Source organism: Esox lucius, chromosome 15 (assembly GCF_011004845.1).
Source record: "Esox lucius isolate fEsoLuc1 chromosome 15, fEsoLuc1.pri, whole genome shotgun sequence".
NCBI lineage: Eukaryota > Metazoa > Chordata > Actinopteri > Esociformes > Esocidae > Esox > Esox lucius.
In genome coordinates, this window is record NC_047583.1 from 25,364,619 (window position 1) to 25,382,684 (window position 18,066).

General features: G+C 40.3%; 1 protein-coding gene across 4 annotated transcripts; it reads right to left on the reverse strand.

The window, feature by feature from the left end:
• Positions 1 to 41: 41 nt before the first annotated feature.
• On the reverse strand, positions 42 to 17,061 carry rcor1 (REST corepressor 1). 4 transcript variants are annotated; one of them, XM_010892920.5, is made up of 13 exons: positions 16,916 to 17,061; positions 16,180 to 16,338; positions 16,019 to 16,078; positions 14,867 to 14,947; positions 11,030 to 11,244; positions 10,746 to 10,873; positions 10,550 to 10,628; positions 6,877 to 6,930; positions 6,552 to 6,758; positions 5,612 to 5,689; positions 5,415 to 5,472; positions 1,793 to 2,043; positions 42 to 1,552 (listed from the first exon to the last, which is right to left on the reverse strand). In XM_010892920.5, exons 2-13 carry the CDS (start codon positions 16,334 to 16,336, stop codon positions 1,511 to 1,513), a joined length of 1,410 nt encoding a protein of 469 aa, XP_010891222.1. In that variant the 5' UTR covers positions 16,337 to 16,338; positions 16,916 to 17,061; the 3' UTR covers positions 42 to 1,510. The 4 variants fall into 4 exon arrangements, with proteins under 4 accessions (XP_010891222.1, XP_010891220.1, XP_010891219.1 ...); XM_010892918.5 differs by having other exon boundaries at positions 16,897 to 17,061; XM_010892917.4 differs by having other exon boundaries at positions 16,180 to 17,061.
• Between the last annotated feature and the right edge of the window lie 1,005 nt (positions 17,062 to 18,066).

The following is an 18,066-nucleotide window of genomic DNA, read 5'->3' on the forward strand; positions in this document are numbered from 1 at the left end:
TCCTAGAACAAGGCTAAGAACAAAAAAGCATCCAGTGAATGTCCCTATAAATCCTTCAAAATTTATTGTATGGTTAAATGATGAGCAAATTGAATACACAATGGTAAATGACAGCAATAAAATTCACACTCTCACAACTGCACACACCCTCAACCCCATCTCAGGCATTCACATAATTTCTTCACAATCATGGTACCAGTATTGTAAAAACGGTATAATAGCATAGGCAGGTTGCTTTGAAAGGGACAGGGTCAGAATTGACCAAAACACTTAAGCAGAACTCAAAATGTTTCAAATAAAATGTAAAAATTACTGCTCATTAACCTACTTAAACTTCTCACTGAACCAAACAATGCAGTATTCATAAATATGCACCAGAACATACTGTAATTTGTTTGGGTAATATACTGAATACCAAACAGTGCTCTACCATTTAAAATGAATCATCTAGTATATTTCTTCAATGGAAGCACCTGTTGGATTCTACGTTCTACACATTACTGTCATTTAAACTTGGGAAGTCAGAACAGTAGAGACTTATGCGGGGGCAACATTCATCATGCCAAGGATATATGGCTTCATTAAACAGTACGTAACATTTTCACCAAGATCCTAAATCCTACTGGCATTATGCTGGAGCCACATCTTAAGAGCCTTTTATGACAAAACATCAGGTGCATATCATGTCACCAGCAATGGGGAGGGCTGAGGTTAAAAGCAAAGGAAGGGAGGTAGCTCGTAGTGTTTACTTTGCAACCAATGACAATCTGAAGTTGTAGAATACTGCAAAGGGATGGAGGAAGAAGACAATAGAAAATCTTTTGAGCTTTTCTGATTATGATGGATAAACCTGCACTGGGTCACAGAATAAAACAGCATCCTCTTAGTCTAGCTGTTTGTGTACAGGGGGTAAAACATGTCCAACTCAGCCTTTTCTCCATTTCCAAAACAGAACTTACATTGTGTTGTTTTCTTTATAGCAGTTTGGTGTAAAGACATACTCATTGCATTCTTGTTCCAGCGCATCCAGGGCACAAAACTATAGTTATCCAAAGGGTCATTTCATAAGGCGAACTTGAGCAATGGGATTAAATACAACACAGCCAAAATCTGTCTTTAAAAGTAGAGTTGGCAGAAGGACAAACCGGGATCATCTAATTTTGAGACTGACAGTTGCAGGGTAAAAGGAGCCAAATACAAAAACATGTTACGTTTGATACAGAATAATTTCTCTTCTCACCAAGGTGACAGACAGTGATGGGATAAAGTGCAGTCAGATGATCTTGGTTTCTTTGACTGGGATTCCGGTTGAAGCCTGGTGCTATAAGTTAATTGATGGGCAGCTGCAAAATATCCTTGAACTGGGAAAGAGGTAACAGGAATGACCTTATTGAATTGGCCCGCACAGGCAAAGAGTAACCAGTGCAGATTGATCATCGCCTCTTCTGAACAGAACAGTAGTAAAAAGGGAAGAGTTCCGCTGACAGAATAATCCATAATGGTTGACCTCTCAGGACGCCAGAGGTTGTTGTACCTCCACTAGTGGTGATTCCTGTGAAGGAATCATAGGGGGGAGTTATATATCTGGCAGAACAAACTTAACACTGGAATTATTTTACCATTTTCTGCATCATTTCATGTCTACATTTGGCAAGAAATAGAAGAGCCCAAAAACCTCACCGCACATGGCAAATTACCCAAACAATGACAAGTATAATGAACATTACCCTTAAAAAATGAATAGGAAATGATTCCATAATGAAATGCAATTGAAGAGTGGTCAGACACATACCTCTTTTTGGTCCTCTGGTTGTACAGGGGTGGTGGCACCATCCTCAGTGGGAGATGGTGAGGTGTCCATTTTCTCCTCCTCCCCTCCTTTGGATGCCCCCTCCATCCCGTGCTCGGCCTCCCATTCCTGTAGCACCTCATCCAGATTGAAGCGACGGCGGTAGTTGACAAAGAAGTTTTTCACCTGTACTACAGATTTGTTGCCAATGACATCAGAGATGGCCTGGAAGTCCCGTCCATATTTTCTGATGGCTGAAAGAGGGTAGAACGGCATTAGTCCAATGTAGAGATACCTAAATATATGTTGCTGAGGGCAATATGACAGTCTTCACTACTCCTTCAGCTATATGTCTTACTTGGTTTCACTGGAATGATTAGTTTCTCAAACTAGAAAATGTTTGCTATTCTGTTAGCATCTTTTCAGTCTGGATCCAGCAAATTATACAGCTCCATGACGTTAAGCTAAATATTTAGGTAATTATTTACCTAAATATTATTTTCCTTGCTTGTCATTACTGTATTTTAGAGATTTTTCCTTTGTTGATTTAATGTCATACCTGTTCAACGAAAGTCTGGTATTGGAGTAAGGCCCAGTTGGAGCACATGTTTTTGGAGGTGGGTTAATATGGTCAGGAAAACTCTTAAAAATGTGAAATTAAACTGAAGGAACTGTTGGTATTTTTACTGGATGTTACATTTAGATCCTTCCCCACACATTCCTGTTGGTATTAAGTGTTATGTTCGTCACTAGTCCAGTGGGACACATTCTGCTGAGGTGTTCTGTGTGCTAGTTCACAGCAGCTGTAAATGTAAAAAAATGATTTTTTAAAAAGGTAATCTTTGTTTGGTCATAAGTGTCCACTAAAACAGGGTATCTGCAGGTTTCAGCAAGTTAAATGTAAGACGTTTTTAAAGCCATTTCGACAATTTAAGAACAACTTCACAACAACACCCCATGCAAAAAATACACAAGGACATCAATTCGACTGAAATAAGGCACCTACAGACATTAGTTGTTGATGAGCACCAAAACAAGCAGCTGTTTAAAGTGCTTCCATGTCTGCATGCTATGACAGGGGAACGTGACTGTAGCACTGATATGCATCGTTAGTGACGTAGGCTACGGCATCTCCCTCCAATGAGGTTGAATTCCCTCCGGCGTGTGGCCAATCAGTGTCCCCATTATGATCATAATGGTTTACCTATCTCAATGTCAAAAGGGCTAGTGATCTCTGGTTCGGTCTTGTACTAAGTTTTGTTCAACTAATAACTATAATAATTAATATAATAGGCCTATAGCCTAATAACTATAACAAGAATAACATTGCACACATAATAAATACAAATAATCAGCTTACCTAGCCAACAACATAATTTCATGTAGTCGTCTGGAATTTTTATTTAATTTACGAAAATGTACAACATCTGTAAAAGTATATTTTTAGACAACATACCAAACCTTCACCGGAGCATTGTTATTAACTCAGGCACGGTAGCAATCATGTGTAAACCCCCGCATGGGTGTACACACCGTAGGTAGAATTTTCAGTTGTCGTTTATCGCAGTCTCTAATTGTCTGTACCCACAGTTAGAGCAGTAAGCCTACCGCTGACAATAACGTTACTGGCGGTACTCCGCGGGACGGTCGTCAGTGATAGCTACGAATAAACAGAACAAAGAAATGCCGGGAGAGAAATCCCATGGTACCCACGGGAAGTTGAACAATGTCTACTAATTCTGTTTTACATTTTCTTATTAATTCTTACTATGTAGTTGTAGCGTGCTATGCCACCATTGATAAGCTTATTGCACTCATATGTATCTAACAATTCAATAACTATCAACTGCTCCTAGGTCACACGTGTTTATTACTGCCATACTTGCCTTATCTAAATGTTCAATAATACTACACAGATTGCTGCTAGTTTACAGTACTCTTTTAAATTGCTGCTAGTGTACAGTGTTATGTATATTGTTGGTTTATTTTATTATTTTCTGTCTAGATATAGTTTTGCTTATATACTCTTAACTCTAACTACGTAGTTTGTCGGGTGTCATGTCATAGGAATATCATTGTACAGGAAGACGCGGTGTTGTTCGGTGCATTTGACAAATAAACCTTGAAACTTGAACCTGTTGCTAGCTAATTGCCTAGCTTGGTACTAACTAGCTAGCTATCTACCTCATGAATAACGGTGTTGGGAGAAAAGTGGTCAACCGTCACGTGTCTTGCTGACATCTAACAATTGAGATTGAAATCATGGTTCCTCTGTGCACGACCAGAGCTAAAAAGCGTTCACAAACCACACTGTTTGCATCACCTATTCACAGTGCTAACAGAACTTAAATAATTGAAGACCTTTGAAAATACAAAATAAGCCAATTTAATACTTTAAGGCCTTTTATTTAGATACATTAATGTAAGACTTTTTAAGGACCCGCAGATACCCTGTATAAACTTCCCCAGGCATCACAATTAGAGGGAATATGGTCCTCAACCAACATCATTGATATAGTTATGCAAAACAGAACTCAGAATTCATCAGTGCACTTTTTACATCAGCCCTCAGTTGGCATAATTTCCTACCTCTAGTCTCCTTTCTAACTCATCTTCAATATCCTGAATAACACTAATACTTTTGTGTGTTGTTACTGGGTAGGAAGTGTTATTTCCTAATTGCTTATGCCTCAAAAGTATAGACAACAACAATTATTCCCCACAAACGTTGCTTTTGTGACCAGGACAGTGATATTTTGAAATGTACCCGTTTTCCAGAACATTTCAGATAGATTCAGTGCTGAGTAAACGTGGAGTAACTTCTAGACCTTTCCAGTAATATAAATAGTCAAGTGGGAGCCACAATGTCAGAGCTCTAGATTAAGGAGTCGGCAGCCTTCAAGTACCTTCAAAACTTGTTCCTTAAAAACTTTGAGGCAAAGGATCAAAGCCGGTGTCTTCACTGGACCACAGATAAAGATCCTGGAGTGCAATGAATTCCCCAAGAAGCTCACTACTAAGGAAAAAGCATCTTGCAAGTGATTCAGGGCTTCCTGGGCAATCACAAGGCCAAAAACTGTGGAGCGGTTTGAAACACTGGTACAGAACTATGGCACAACGGTCTGTAGGATGTCCCTCAAAGTCCATATCCTTGATGCTCATGTTGATAAATTCCAGAAGAACGTGGGAGCGTACTCAGAGGAGCAAGGTGAGCACTTCCATGAGGATATACTGGACTTTGAACGCTGCTATCAAGGACAGTATAACAAGAACATGATGGGAGACTACATTTGGAGACTGATTTGAGAAAGTGAATTACAGTATACTTGTAAATCTCAAAACTATTCACTTCTAAATTTTTGTAGACATTTTTGTTTTAATTTAGTATAGATACATGTTAATTTGGACTTTAATGAAAAGACACCAATTCACCCCTTTTTCTCATTGGAAATGGGTACATTTCAAAATATCATTTCTGGTCACAAAAGCCATGATTGTGGGAAATAAAAGCCATTTTCTATACTTTTTAGGCATAAGCAATTACAAAATAACAGTTACTACCCAATAACAAAACAAAAAAAAAAATCAGTGTAATCATTGCACTTGCTATTAGTGCTATTATTACCTTGCACAGCAAGTAGTTGCTCCTCTGTTGTCCAGCGAGTGTTGAACTTCTGGGTCACCTGAGACAAATGTCATGTCATCACTGGTAAACATTTCATGACATACAAGCAATGCCACAGGATAACTACAAGACACATTCTTAACATGAAATCTATGGAAACGGTAAACATAAGAGATGGTCAGAGCTACAAAAGTTACCTCAGGTACTCTGAATTTGTCGACACCCACGTCAAGCTTCTCCTTCAAGGCACTGTTATTCTGCTTGATGCTTTGGATCTAGAAAGGAACAGATGTCATTAAAGGAGCCAAATTAGCAACTCTTTCGTTGACATCAATACATAACTGACACGAAACACACTTGTTAACAGTAGGGCTGTCACGATATCAGATTTTCCCTACACGATAATATTGGCCAAAATAACTCACTGTAACGATATTATCGTGGTATCTACAGAAAATGTGAAATAAAAAGATGCTATCAGTCAAATTCATCTTCAACCTTGTTTCAAAATATGAGTGTATGGAGTTGGAGTGTCTGTAACCATAACACCACAAATAAAAAAATGTAAGCGTACAAAAAGAACAATTACCCTTAATGGATAGTGAAAAGGCAACCAGATGAACTGCTAAATAAAAGATCCACAAGGCCTAACACGGAGAGGATATTTTGGAAAAATACAAAGTTATTTTTTCCATGTGAAAAGGCTACTAAAACGGCACGTCTTTGCGGATCTCTCCCGGGGGTGCTAGTGGGGCTAACAGGTTAATTTCAACGCCAGTGCCTAGGTACAGTTTCCTTGTTTAAGCACATGCATCGTTTGTCTATGAGTGACATGAATGGAAAAATACAACTTTATTTATAAAGTTTTTCTCTTTATCATCTGATTACATACATTTTTACACAATATTATCGTGTGTGTATTAACATGATTTCAATATTTCATTTTTTAAATATCACGGTTGTCATCAATACCGGAATATCGCGACACCCCCAAGTTAACAGATTGGAAATGCAGTCACACAAAAGGTTGTAATAACGTTAAAGAGAAAAACAGGGATAAAATGTCTAGAGCAGCTGATCTGATGCGGTTACAAAATATGGTCAGGTATAATGACCAAAACTCTCGAGTCCACCAACCTGACGTTTGATGGCAACCAGCTCCATGTCCATTTGCCGCAGCACACCAACTGCAGCAGGGGTGCTGGTCGACATAGCCGCTACATCTCCCTGGCTCAAATGCATTCCTTTAGGAGGCTTCTTCTTAGAACGGTGCAGGTTCTTCCCTGGAAGACCCTGTGGTTCTTTCTTGACATGGGCCAGTTTTTCTGCCACGCCAGTAGGTGGCTAAACAAGGAATACATGTGGGTTAAAAGTTCAAAAATAAAACATAGGAGGAATTAAAAATGGCCTCTGTGCGGTTCTACTGAAATGATAACATAGATATTTGGATTTCCGGCTGTACCTTGAGTACCACTGCCACTGGTTTTGGCTCCTGCTTCTCGGGCGCTGCACCCAGCTAAAACAGAAAATGAAAGGGGTTATTGGTAATAGGGCTGTAATGGTAAAAGTATTCACAACAGTTCAGCACACTATGGCAAGTGAACACTAATAAAAAACATCCTAAAATAACATAGCTATTTTTTTCGATCTACACTGTATTCCTCTTGAAAACATCCCATTAAATACAGAAAAAAAACACAAGGCTATTTTATTTTGTGCACATTGTAATCAATATTATAATAATTGTTGGCACATACCTAACTATGTACCGTGCACAGGCAATGTATGGGAGCGTCTTTTTCATGCATTTCTTTTCCAAACATTGTGATAAGTTTATACAGTAGTGCAATTAGCTGCTTGGTTGTGATAAGTTTATACAGTAGTGCATTTAGCTGCTTGGTTGTCATCTGATTACATACAACTTTTCCATGATTCAATTTCATTGGGTAGATGACAGGCGCACTATTGAATGAACAGGTGTTTCCCACTATGGCAGAACTTGACCAACAGAAAAGCCTACCACGCTGGCCTGTGCTCAAACTGCTCATTGTTGTTCCAAGGGAACTGAAATTGTATTCTGTTGAATAATGCACAAGCAAAAATGAGCTGGTATGTGGATGACATTAAATGACAAGGGTCAAAATACAAACTGTTCACTGACATTGTGGGGTTCAGTGTGTCTCAGTAGATTCTGCAGTGTTTTTTGGCATTGTGGTCCCGTACAGTCATTGGCAGCCCAACAAAGTGTCTGCTAAAGCTGATGGGTTTTAATTTGATTCCCTATTCTCAACCCTTGATCTTAAATAAAACAGCATATGCATATTTTCGTTCCAGTCAATCTCATATATGCGCCTTTAGAGTCCCATTCTTATATCACTATCCGCAACAAACCCACAACACTAATTGACTTTGCAAAGATAAAAATTACTTGTTGCCTCACGAATTGATGCATTGATATGTACACCCATAGTATCTATAAGCACTTAGTGACAATATCTGTTGTAAAAAAGGCTTTATAAAATACATTTGATTGAATGATGAGCCCTTCACAAGCCACAAAAGCAGGCTCAGGAAAAGATTGAATACCCATCACTATGGTCTGATTGAGTTAAAGCAATTACGAGAGCTAGAGCTGTGTTAATAGCTGTGGATATGCTTCCATACTCTGTGGTTGAGAATAGACCAGCAACTCCCAAACTGCTTGAGCCAAGTTACAACTGTTTCTCTACCAGGGGGGGACAAACACTTTACGAATGTTTGAACCATCTTCACATATAGCACAATTTTAACTTGTGCTCTTACCAGACATTATACAGTATCTCAAAAAAAGTGAGTACACCCCTCACATTTTTGCAAATATTTGATTATATATTTTCAAGTGACAACACTGAAGAAATGACACTTTGATACAATGTAAAGTAGTGAGTGTACAGCTTGTATAAGGGTACATTTGCTGTCCCCTCAAAATAACACAACACAGCCATTAATGTCTAAACTATTTTCCTTCCCCGGTGTCATGTGACTTGTTAGTGTTACAAGGTCTCATGTGTGAATGGGGAGCAGATGTGTTAAATTTGGTGTTATTGCTCTCACACTCCCTCATACTGGTCACTGGAAGTTCAACATGGCACCTCATGGCAAAGAACACTAAAGATCTGAAAAAAATTATTGTTGCTCTACATTAAGATGGCCTAGGCTATAAGAAGATTGCCAAGACCCTGAAACTGAGCTGCAGCACGGTGGCCAAGCCCATACAGCGGTTTAACAGGACAGGTTCCACTCAGAACAGGCCTCGCCATGGTAAAAGAACGTGCACGCGCTCAGCGTCATATCCAGAGGTTGTCTTTGGGAAATAGACGTATGAGTGCTGCCAGCATTGCTGCAGAGGTTGAAGGGGTGGGGTTCAGCCTTTCAGTGCTCAGACCATATGCCAGACACTGCATCAAATTGGTCTAAAGGCTGTCGTCCCAGAAAGAAGCTTCTTCTAAAGATGATGCACAAGAAAGCCCGCAAACAGTTTGATGAAGACAAGCAGACTAAGGACATGGATTAATAGAACCATGTCCTGTGGTCTGAAGAGACCAAGATAAACGTATTTGGTTCAGATGGTGTCAAGCGTGTCTGGCGGCAACCAGGTGAGGAGTACAAAGACAAGTGTGTCTTGCCTACAGTCAAGCATGGTGGTGGGAGTGTTATGGTCTGGTGCTGCATGATTGCTGCCGGCACTGGGGAGCAACAGTTCATTGAGGGAACCATGAATGCCAACATGTACTGTGACATACTGAAGCAGAGCATGATCCCCCCCCCCCTTCAGAGACTGGGCCGCAGGGCAGTATTCCAACATGATAACGACCCCAAACACACCTCCAAGACAACCACTGCCTTGCTAAAGAAGCTGAAGTCGAAGGTGATGGACTGGCCAAGCATGTCTCCAGACCTAAACCCTATTGAGCTTCTTTGGGGCAAGGTCTCTAACATCCACCAGCTCCTTGATGTCGTCATGGAGGAGTGGAAGAGGACTCCAGTGGCAACCTGTGAAGCTCTGGAGAACTCCATGCCCAAGAGGGTTAAGGCAATGCTTGAAATTGGGGCCACACAAAATATTGACACTTAGGGCCCAATTTGGACATTTTCACTTAAGGGTGTACTCCCTCTTGTTGCCAGCGGTTTAGACATTAATGGCTGTGTGTTGAGTTATTTTGAGGGGACAGCAAATGTACACTGTTATACAAGCTGTACACTCACTACTTTACATTGTAGCAAAGTGTCATTTCTTCAGTGTTGTCACATGAAAAGATAATCAAATATTTGCAAAAATGTGAGGGGTGCACTCACTTGAGATACTGTTTATTCTGCCTAGATGGGTGTTGAATCTTTTGCCTAAACAACCTAAAAACTGATCCTCATTAACTGTTAAACCCATTTCTGACTGTACCGAAGCCATGCCGAAACAGGACCGTCAAACCTCAAAATGTAGCATACCACAGGGTAGCAAGCAAGTTAATCTATACAGCGCAATTCATACATAGAAGCAATTCAATGTGCTTTACAATGAAACTAAATACATAAAAAAAGATTGTTACAATTCTCTAACCACCCTCCAGGGAGACTCTACACCCCAGTATCTCAATCCTTACACTCCAGTGCTAGGATGAACCCGTCGGTCCCTTTGTGAGAATCTCTGCATCGATGTCTTACCCGACCGGATATCTCCAGGGCGACACTTATGCCATGTCTGTACATGCATTCAATATTCATCCACAATTAATTACAGTTCCCATAACAGTTGTTCTGAACCACCCCGGTATCTCAATCCTCGCACTCTAGCGCTTGGATTAACTCGTCAGTCCTTTCGTGAGATAATACCCTACATAGAAGTCTAAACAGCAGCACAAGACCTTGCATTATCAGTCATCAGCAGATTGTTACATTTACACAGAGGTTATTCCTCTGATAGCACCAGAAGTTGCATTACAGACGAACAATTGGTAAAACATAGCAAAATAGAAATAAGAAAAGGTTGAATCAAAGAAAGAGAGAAAGGGTGAGTCTGCCATTAGCATCTCAAGTTGGTAGCTGCTTCAAGAAACAGCAGAGCGGGTGTGTATTTAATAAGACCATTTTAACTGACCCACCTCTTTTTTCTCTTCCTTATTTGGTTCATACTCCACATCGCTTGGAGCATTTCCATTGGGTTCTTCGGCTTCATCCTCACTGACGAAGAAAAAACAGCCTTACTTTCCAAGAATACAATAACTGTATTGCTGTTGCTGCTAGTTGCTTTTTTTAAGTAAACGTGGAAATAATGCAGTTCTATAAAGAAGCACACACTTCTCATACCTCTCCTCCCGTTCCCTCTTCTGCTTGCGCGCGTGACGATCCATGACACTGGTTTTGCTCCGCGTCTTTTTCCAAGAGTAGTAGAATCTAACCAAGCTGGCAATGGATTTGTCTGGTAGCTAAAACAAGAACATATGTGTGACAGCAATCAAGGAAAACAGCTTTTTTGTTATAACAGAATGGACACAAAATAACATTTAGCATGGCAACCATGGTGTTACATGCTTAAGAGGTTTTTTTCAACCAATAAAAATTTGAAGGTGTCAGCCTCTCACCATCTGCTGTATTCGGTGAAAAGTTTTTCCATGGAAGCTGAAGCCCTGTTCAAAAAGGACCTTGTCCTCCACTGTCCACTCATCTGGGAAAGGTGTGAAGTTGGGCAAATCTGCCAGGGACTTTTCAATGTTGTGTTTGTGCCAAAAGAGCATCCCCAGAGCTTGTTCCATGTTGTAACCATGCTTCTCTTTGGCTATGGTAATGTATTCATCCACTGGAAAAAATTAAATAAAAGATAGTCATATAAACTTTCAACCAGGTTTTTGCCCAAAATGTCATGGTTCTTTTCAGAATTCACAATGTCATTATTCAAGCGTCTTTAGTACTGGCAATATATGGTTCTCTATAAATTAGTATATTGAACAATCACCAATAGGCATCCCATTCTCATCCATGTAGCCTAGGTAAAAAGTAATACATTCCACAGGCTGCCTTGCCAACATATTAAGCACCATCCTTTACGTATCACAGTGCCTTCAGAAATTGCACATACAACAAAATGTGGAAAACAGCAAAAGTGCATTATAGACCCCAGAAAATTGAGTAAATTATATTTTTATGCATTCAAAATACTACACATTGTCAAAGCAAAAACATTTTAAGAAATAGGTGTCAATTTATACATACACTGCTCAAATAAATTAAGAGAACACTTAAATCACACATTGGGTGTCAACAAACAAAATATTAAAGATCTAAATCTTTTGTCTAATTCGTTGAGAACAAAATGACATAACGGTCAACGGAAACCAAAAAAATCACCAAACGATTGAGGCCCGGATTCAAACACACACTGAAAATCAAGGTGTTCCAACTTGCGTGAATTTCAACACAGCAACTCAATGTGACTCAGCAGTGTGTATGGCCCCCACATGCCTGTTCCAGCACGCTCTTGATGAGACAGCAGATGGTATCCTCTGGGATCTCCTCCCAGACCTGGATCAGGGAATCAGTGTGCTCCTGGACAGTCTGTGGTGCTACTTGGCTGCATCGAACACACTGATTACATAACGTCCCAGAGGTTCTCAATTGGATTCAGATCTGGGGAACGTGAGGACCAGTCAGTGGCATCAATGCCTTCATCATCCAGGAACTGCCTACACACACTGGCCACGAGACCGGGCACTGTCCTGCACCAGGAGGTATCCAGGGTCCATCGCACCAGCGTAAGGTCTGACGATGGTTCATCCCAGTGCCTAACAGCAGTCAGGGTACTGTTGGCTAGCACGTGAAGGTCTGTGTGACCCTCTAAGGATATGCCTCCCCAGACCATCACTGAACCAGCGCCAAACTGGTCATGCTGGATGATGTTGCAGGCAGCATAACGTTCACCACAGCTACTCCAGACTCGGTCACGTGCTCAGTGTGAACCTGCTCTCATCTGTGAGGAGAATGGGGCACCAATGGTGGACCATGCAATTCTGGTGTTCTCTGGCGAATCCCAATCAAGCTGCTTGGTGCTGGGCTGTGAGTGCAGGTCCCACTAGAGGACGTTGGGCCCTAATGCCACCCTCATTGAGACTGTTTCTGACATTTTGGTCAGAAACATGAACACCAGTAGTTTGCTGAAGGTCATTTTGAAGGGCTATGGCAGGGCTCTTCCTGTTCCTCCCCACATAAAAGAGCACACACTGGTCCTGCTGCTGGGTTGATGCCCTTCTACGGCCCTGTCCAGCTCTCCTGGTGTCTCCTCCATGCTCTCGAGACTTTGCTGTGTCTCCCAGTACACTTTCTTGCAACAGCATGTATGATGTGCCATCCTGGAGGAGCTGGACTACCTGAATGGGTTGCATGTACTGCCTCATGCTACCAGTAGCGACAAGGATACTAGCAAAACACAAATCTAGGGAAGAATCAGTAAGGAAAGATAAGGAGAATAATTGTCTATGGCCACCATCTACAAAACCATTCCCTTTTTGGGGGTTGTTTTGTGGTTGCCTCTCCAGTGCACCTGTTGTCGCTTTCATTTGCACCAAAACCGTTGACATTGCTTCACAATCGCTTCCTGACTGGACAGATTGATATCCCTGAAGTTTAATTGACTTGATGTTAAATAGTGATGATTGTTTTCCCTTAATTTTTTGGAACAGTATATGTATTATTTTTCTTCCAGAAACTCTCTACTTTGTTGCATCCATTTTTCTCTTCATCTTCCCAAACCCAGACAGAGACAAGCATCCCCTTAGCATGATACTGTCCTCCATGTTTCAGGACAGGGATGGTGCTTCCAGGATGATGTGCATTGTTAGGCTTGTGCATTGAGGACAAAGAGGTCTCATTAGACCAGAATCTTCTTCCACTTGTTTTGAGTCTCACAAATTTACTCTGGAAAACTCTAGCAGTATTGACATGACTGGTTTTCGTTTTGACACAATTCCATAAAGGTCACTCATGTAGTAGCCGGGCTATTGTTGCAGTGTCTCCCAGAATGGCTGTGGAACTCCGTAACTCCTTACCAAGTAGCCATAGGCCTCTTGGTGGCCTCCCAGACTTCGAGCCCGTCTCGCACGGCTACTCAGTTTAACCCTTTTACACATTCGATCACACTGGTGTGATCACACTTGAGTGGTCCCTGAAGCACACATTTTAATCACACCGCTCAAACAATATAAAACTGTCTTCAGTGTGAGGTGATTTCATAGTGTCTGTAATTTTTTTTACAAATGTTCTTATGATCGTTATCCAAATCCAGATTTAAAAAAGCTTAACTTACATTCATCCTGCTTGCCTGCAGCCAGTACATTTTTTTCCAAAGTGTATTCAATTAGCAAAAAGATTTATACAACTTCACGGGTGAGCTGACAAATGGTCAAAAATGATTGTGTACAAACTTTATAGAAGTTACGTAACCCGAAGGTAGCTGAAGTTTGTGGTGGCTGCCATGTTCATTTATCCGAACCAACCAAAGGAACCGCTGCCTCTTGTGCTTTTCGCGCACAACATTGGCAAAAATGTAGAGAGCACGGTGCCAGAAACAAATAGGAAAAAGTCTGCTACCGTCTAGTGAGCAGAAACAGATTGTTGGGGTGCATTGTGGAATGCACACTCCACATGCAGAATGGCATTACATATCTGAAAAACATTTTTACAGATATGTTCTTATGATTGTTATCCAAATCCAGACTTAAAAAAGCTTAACTTAAATTCATCCTGCTTGACTGCAGCCAGTAATTATTTCCCCAAAGTGTATTCAATTAGCAAAAAGATTTATAGAACTTACATCACGGGTGAGCTGACAAATGGTCAAAAATCATTGTGTACAAACTTTATAGAAGTTACGTAATGCAATTTTGGTTCTGTTGCATGACGCTGACGGCAGATTCAGAATTTGGCATAAGCAGCATGAGTTCATGGGTCCATCCTGACTGGTGCCAATGATACAGGCTGGTGGTAAATGTTTTCCTGGCACACAGTCCCTTGATAACAGCCATGTTTTATTGCATCTCATCATTACTAGATCACCCTTCGTCACATGGACACTCCCCAGATGATGACCCAACAGAGTATCTTTGGGATCAACGGGCTGTTTGCAGCATGTTCTTCCATCCAATCTGTAGTAACTACATGATGCAATTGCATCAGCATGGACAAACATCCCTGTGGGACCTGACACCTTGTAGTATTCAAGCCTCAAACAATTCAGTCTTTTCTGAAGGCAAGGAGGCCCAACCCAGTACTAGATGGCTGTACCTAATACACTAACTAGTAAGTATATTGCTTATTTATTTATCGCACAAATTTCCCAAAAGAATGTGGCATAACCCATTTGTCATTGTTTTATTATAGGAAAAGAAGTTTACATTTGGTACATAATGAGGAAAATGGATTTTGCTTACATTTAGCTTCTCCCAGGTTTGGGCTAGGAATCCACACCAGCATGCCCAGGTTTTCCCTCCCCTCAGCCAATTTAGCAATCTCTGTTAATATGGAACATGAGTGTAATGAGAAACATTGACTTGTACAGCTCATTGCCTTTATTCTAAATATTTTTAAGTTTAAAACGTTGATAGTGAAACTGTGGCGAAAGTGAAACCCTTTACAATTCACTTGAATACATATCTTGCAAGAAACAAAAGTTAAGTTTCATTGAAAAGCACAAGATGTATTAATCAGCAGCACAAGCCAATTAATTAACTAATGGAGAACATAAAAAAATATAGAAAATATTGACTGTTTGCAGTCAGGTCCTTTAAGCAAGTGAAAGCAGCTACAAATAACATTTCATAATGGTTCATTTTAATGGGTTCCAGTCACATTAACACCATTTTATTTTTTGATTAACTTAAATCTAACAGTTATAATCACAGGATAATGGACTGAAGAAAATTGGCTTTAATACAACTAAGTCATTATAGTAAATGTTTTATGTTCAAAAAGGTTGCCATTTAAATTTGTGAAAGTGAAACACTTTCCAATTCACATGAATACAAATTTAGCTAGAAACAAATTTAAATGTTCCATTGAAAAGCACAACATGTATTTATCAGCAGCATGAAGACAATTTAGGAGAGAAAACACTGACCATTTGCAATCAGGTCCTATATGTTAATTAAAGCTTCCTCAAAAAATATATTTTGTAAAGATTAATTCTGTAAAGGATAGCAATCACATTAAACCAGTGTGCTGTTATTTATACATTTAAACGGACGGTTATTATAATGGTCGTTCGACCAACAATATGGGCCTGTAGCTGCATGTACATTACAAACTTTTTAATTAGCTCATCTCTGACATTTTAAAATTCAACATTTACGAAAATGCTTAACATTTTATACACTTAATTTAGTTTAGTTCTGTAGTTCAATCCATTCAAATATGAAACAATGCAGCCTTGGATAGTATTTGAAACATTAAACAATTTAAATCATGATGTAGCAGTAGCACGGTTACTCAAGGCTCGTGGAATCGACGACTTGGAATTGTTCGAGGCTATCACGTCTGGTAACCTGTTCTATCTTCATGACTGACTGAACACTGATATTACTCACCTGGATCATAGTCCGGCACGAGGGCTTGATATTGAGTTCCAACTCTCATACCACCACTACCTGAATATATAAAATAAACTCAGATTTAACATTTTGAATCAGTATACAAGTGTATGAACTAGTTTTGAGTGTCCGAGGCTACCACTGTCGTGTTGACCTACCATGCTCATCATCACTAGAGGAGCCCGAACTTCCTTCCTCCCATGAATTGTTGCTATTCCCGTTTGCGGCAAAACTTTTGTTAGGATTGTTAACCGTATTCCTACCCCTCCTTTTCCCTGACATTTCCGAAGCACTCTTTTCCAGCATTGCAGGCATTTCTAATACAGAAAGAACAACAAAACTACTCGGATTTTGGCTTGCTAGTTGGCTATGCTAGCAACTGGCTGGATGTCGTCCGCAGCACCTACCTAGCTGCCAGGCGGTACTTGCTAGCTAGCGAACAAAGTAACGTTAGCGGATTGGCTAGGAAAGCTACTGTGGCTAGCTAGACGAGTGATGATGACCAACTGATTAAACTGTTCAACTAGCTACCCCGCTAACTCAAAACGCCGGTTTTGCTAAATTAATTAAGATAGCTGGCTCCAGAAATATGACGGACAGACAAATATCTGTTGGATGAGTCTTTGAATTTTAGTCAACTAGCCACCCCTTTTTAGACAGCTAACAAAAAACACATAAGTTAGCGAGGGATGCTTGACTGCTAGCTCGCTGCTACTTGGATAAAAGTTGCTGTAGCAGCTAGCTAACTAGCTAGCTTGATTTGTGAAATAAATTAGCATAGCTAGAGCTACGTGGCTTTAACAGAAGCATTTGTCGACGATATTCTACAGATTTTCACTAGTTAGCTGACTACTTTTGTCCAATAAAACCGTTACAAGGTGTCGAGAATCTTGCCAGGTGGGTCTGTTGCTAGTTGACACTCCACGGGGTCTTGATAAAGTGCCTGCCTGACCGCATCAGATCATGGAACTCTGAATTTTTCAAGACTTGCCCTGAAAAGGCCTCCCTCAAGCTAATGATGAGTGGACCAACACTTCTTGCCTAGAAACCAGAGGCTATATTTAATTAATTAATTAGTTTGGGAACTCATGCAATTAAACAAAAGTATGACTATCATTGGGGTCACTTCCTTTTCGATTGCAGTAAATTTGAAAGCTTTTAAAATATAATACTGGAATTTGATTTGGAGTTGAGTAAACTTTTTTAACTCAATGTAATTAAAATGCATGTGACTTCTGGCATCCATAACATTGTTAAAATAAATACATATCTCATAACTTCCTCAGATTTATTTTCATATCTGTTTTACTGTGTGAACAAAAGCACTTTGTGTTTGCCCCCCCCCACACACACACACACACACACACACCCGAGAATAAGAACTTGGAGAGTTTCACTTACGTTTTTATTAGTCATATGTTTAGTATTTGGTCCAATATTTAGATCATTTAGAAATAAACTGTATTCATCAAAATGTAATAATAAATAAATAAAGAATATAATTCAAGAATTAGAGAGAGATTTTAAAATCACACCGTCTGGAAACATGTCAAGGAAAGTAGATGCAACTCTTTCACATTTAGACCAACTTCTACACAGAAAATCTGAAAAGGCCATTCTATACAGATCAGCCATACCATTATGACCACCTGCCTAATATTGTGTAGGTCCCCCTTTTGGCGCCAAAACAGCTCTGACCTGTTGAGGCATGGACTCCACTAGACCTCTGAAGGTGTGGTATTTGGCACCAAGACATTAGCAGCAGATCCTTTAAGTTGCGAGGTGGGGCCTCCATGGATCTAACCTGTTTGTCCAGCACATCCAACAGATGCTTGATTGGATTGAGATGTGGGGAACTTGGAGGCCAAGTCAACACCTTGAACTCTGTGTTTTCTTCCTCAAACCATTCCTTGAACCATTTTTGCTTTGTGGTGGGGCGTATTATCCTGCTGAAATAGGTCAGTGCCATCAGGGAATACGTTGCCATGAAAGGGTGCACATGGTCTGCAACAATGCTCAGGTAGGTGGTACGTGTCAAAGTAACA

Coding starts and splice junctions, on each gene's coding strand:
- rcor1 (XM_010892920.5), bottom strand. CDS start 16,336: ATGCCTGCAATGCTGGAAAAGAGTGCTTCGGAAATGTCAGGGAAAAGG. Junction 14,948..16,018: donor CGTGCCGGACTATGATCCAG/GTGAGTAATATC, acceptor CCATATTAACAG/AGATTGCTAAATTGGCTGAG. Junction 5,690..6,551: donor TGGTTGCCATCAAACGTCAG/GTTGGTGGACTC, acceptor GTTCCTTTCTAG/ATCCAAAGCATCAAGCAGAA.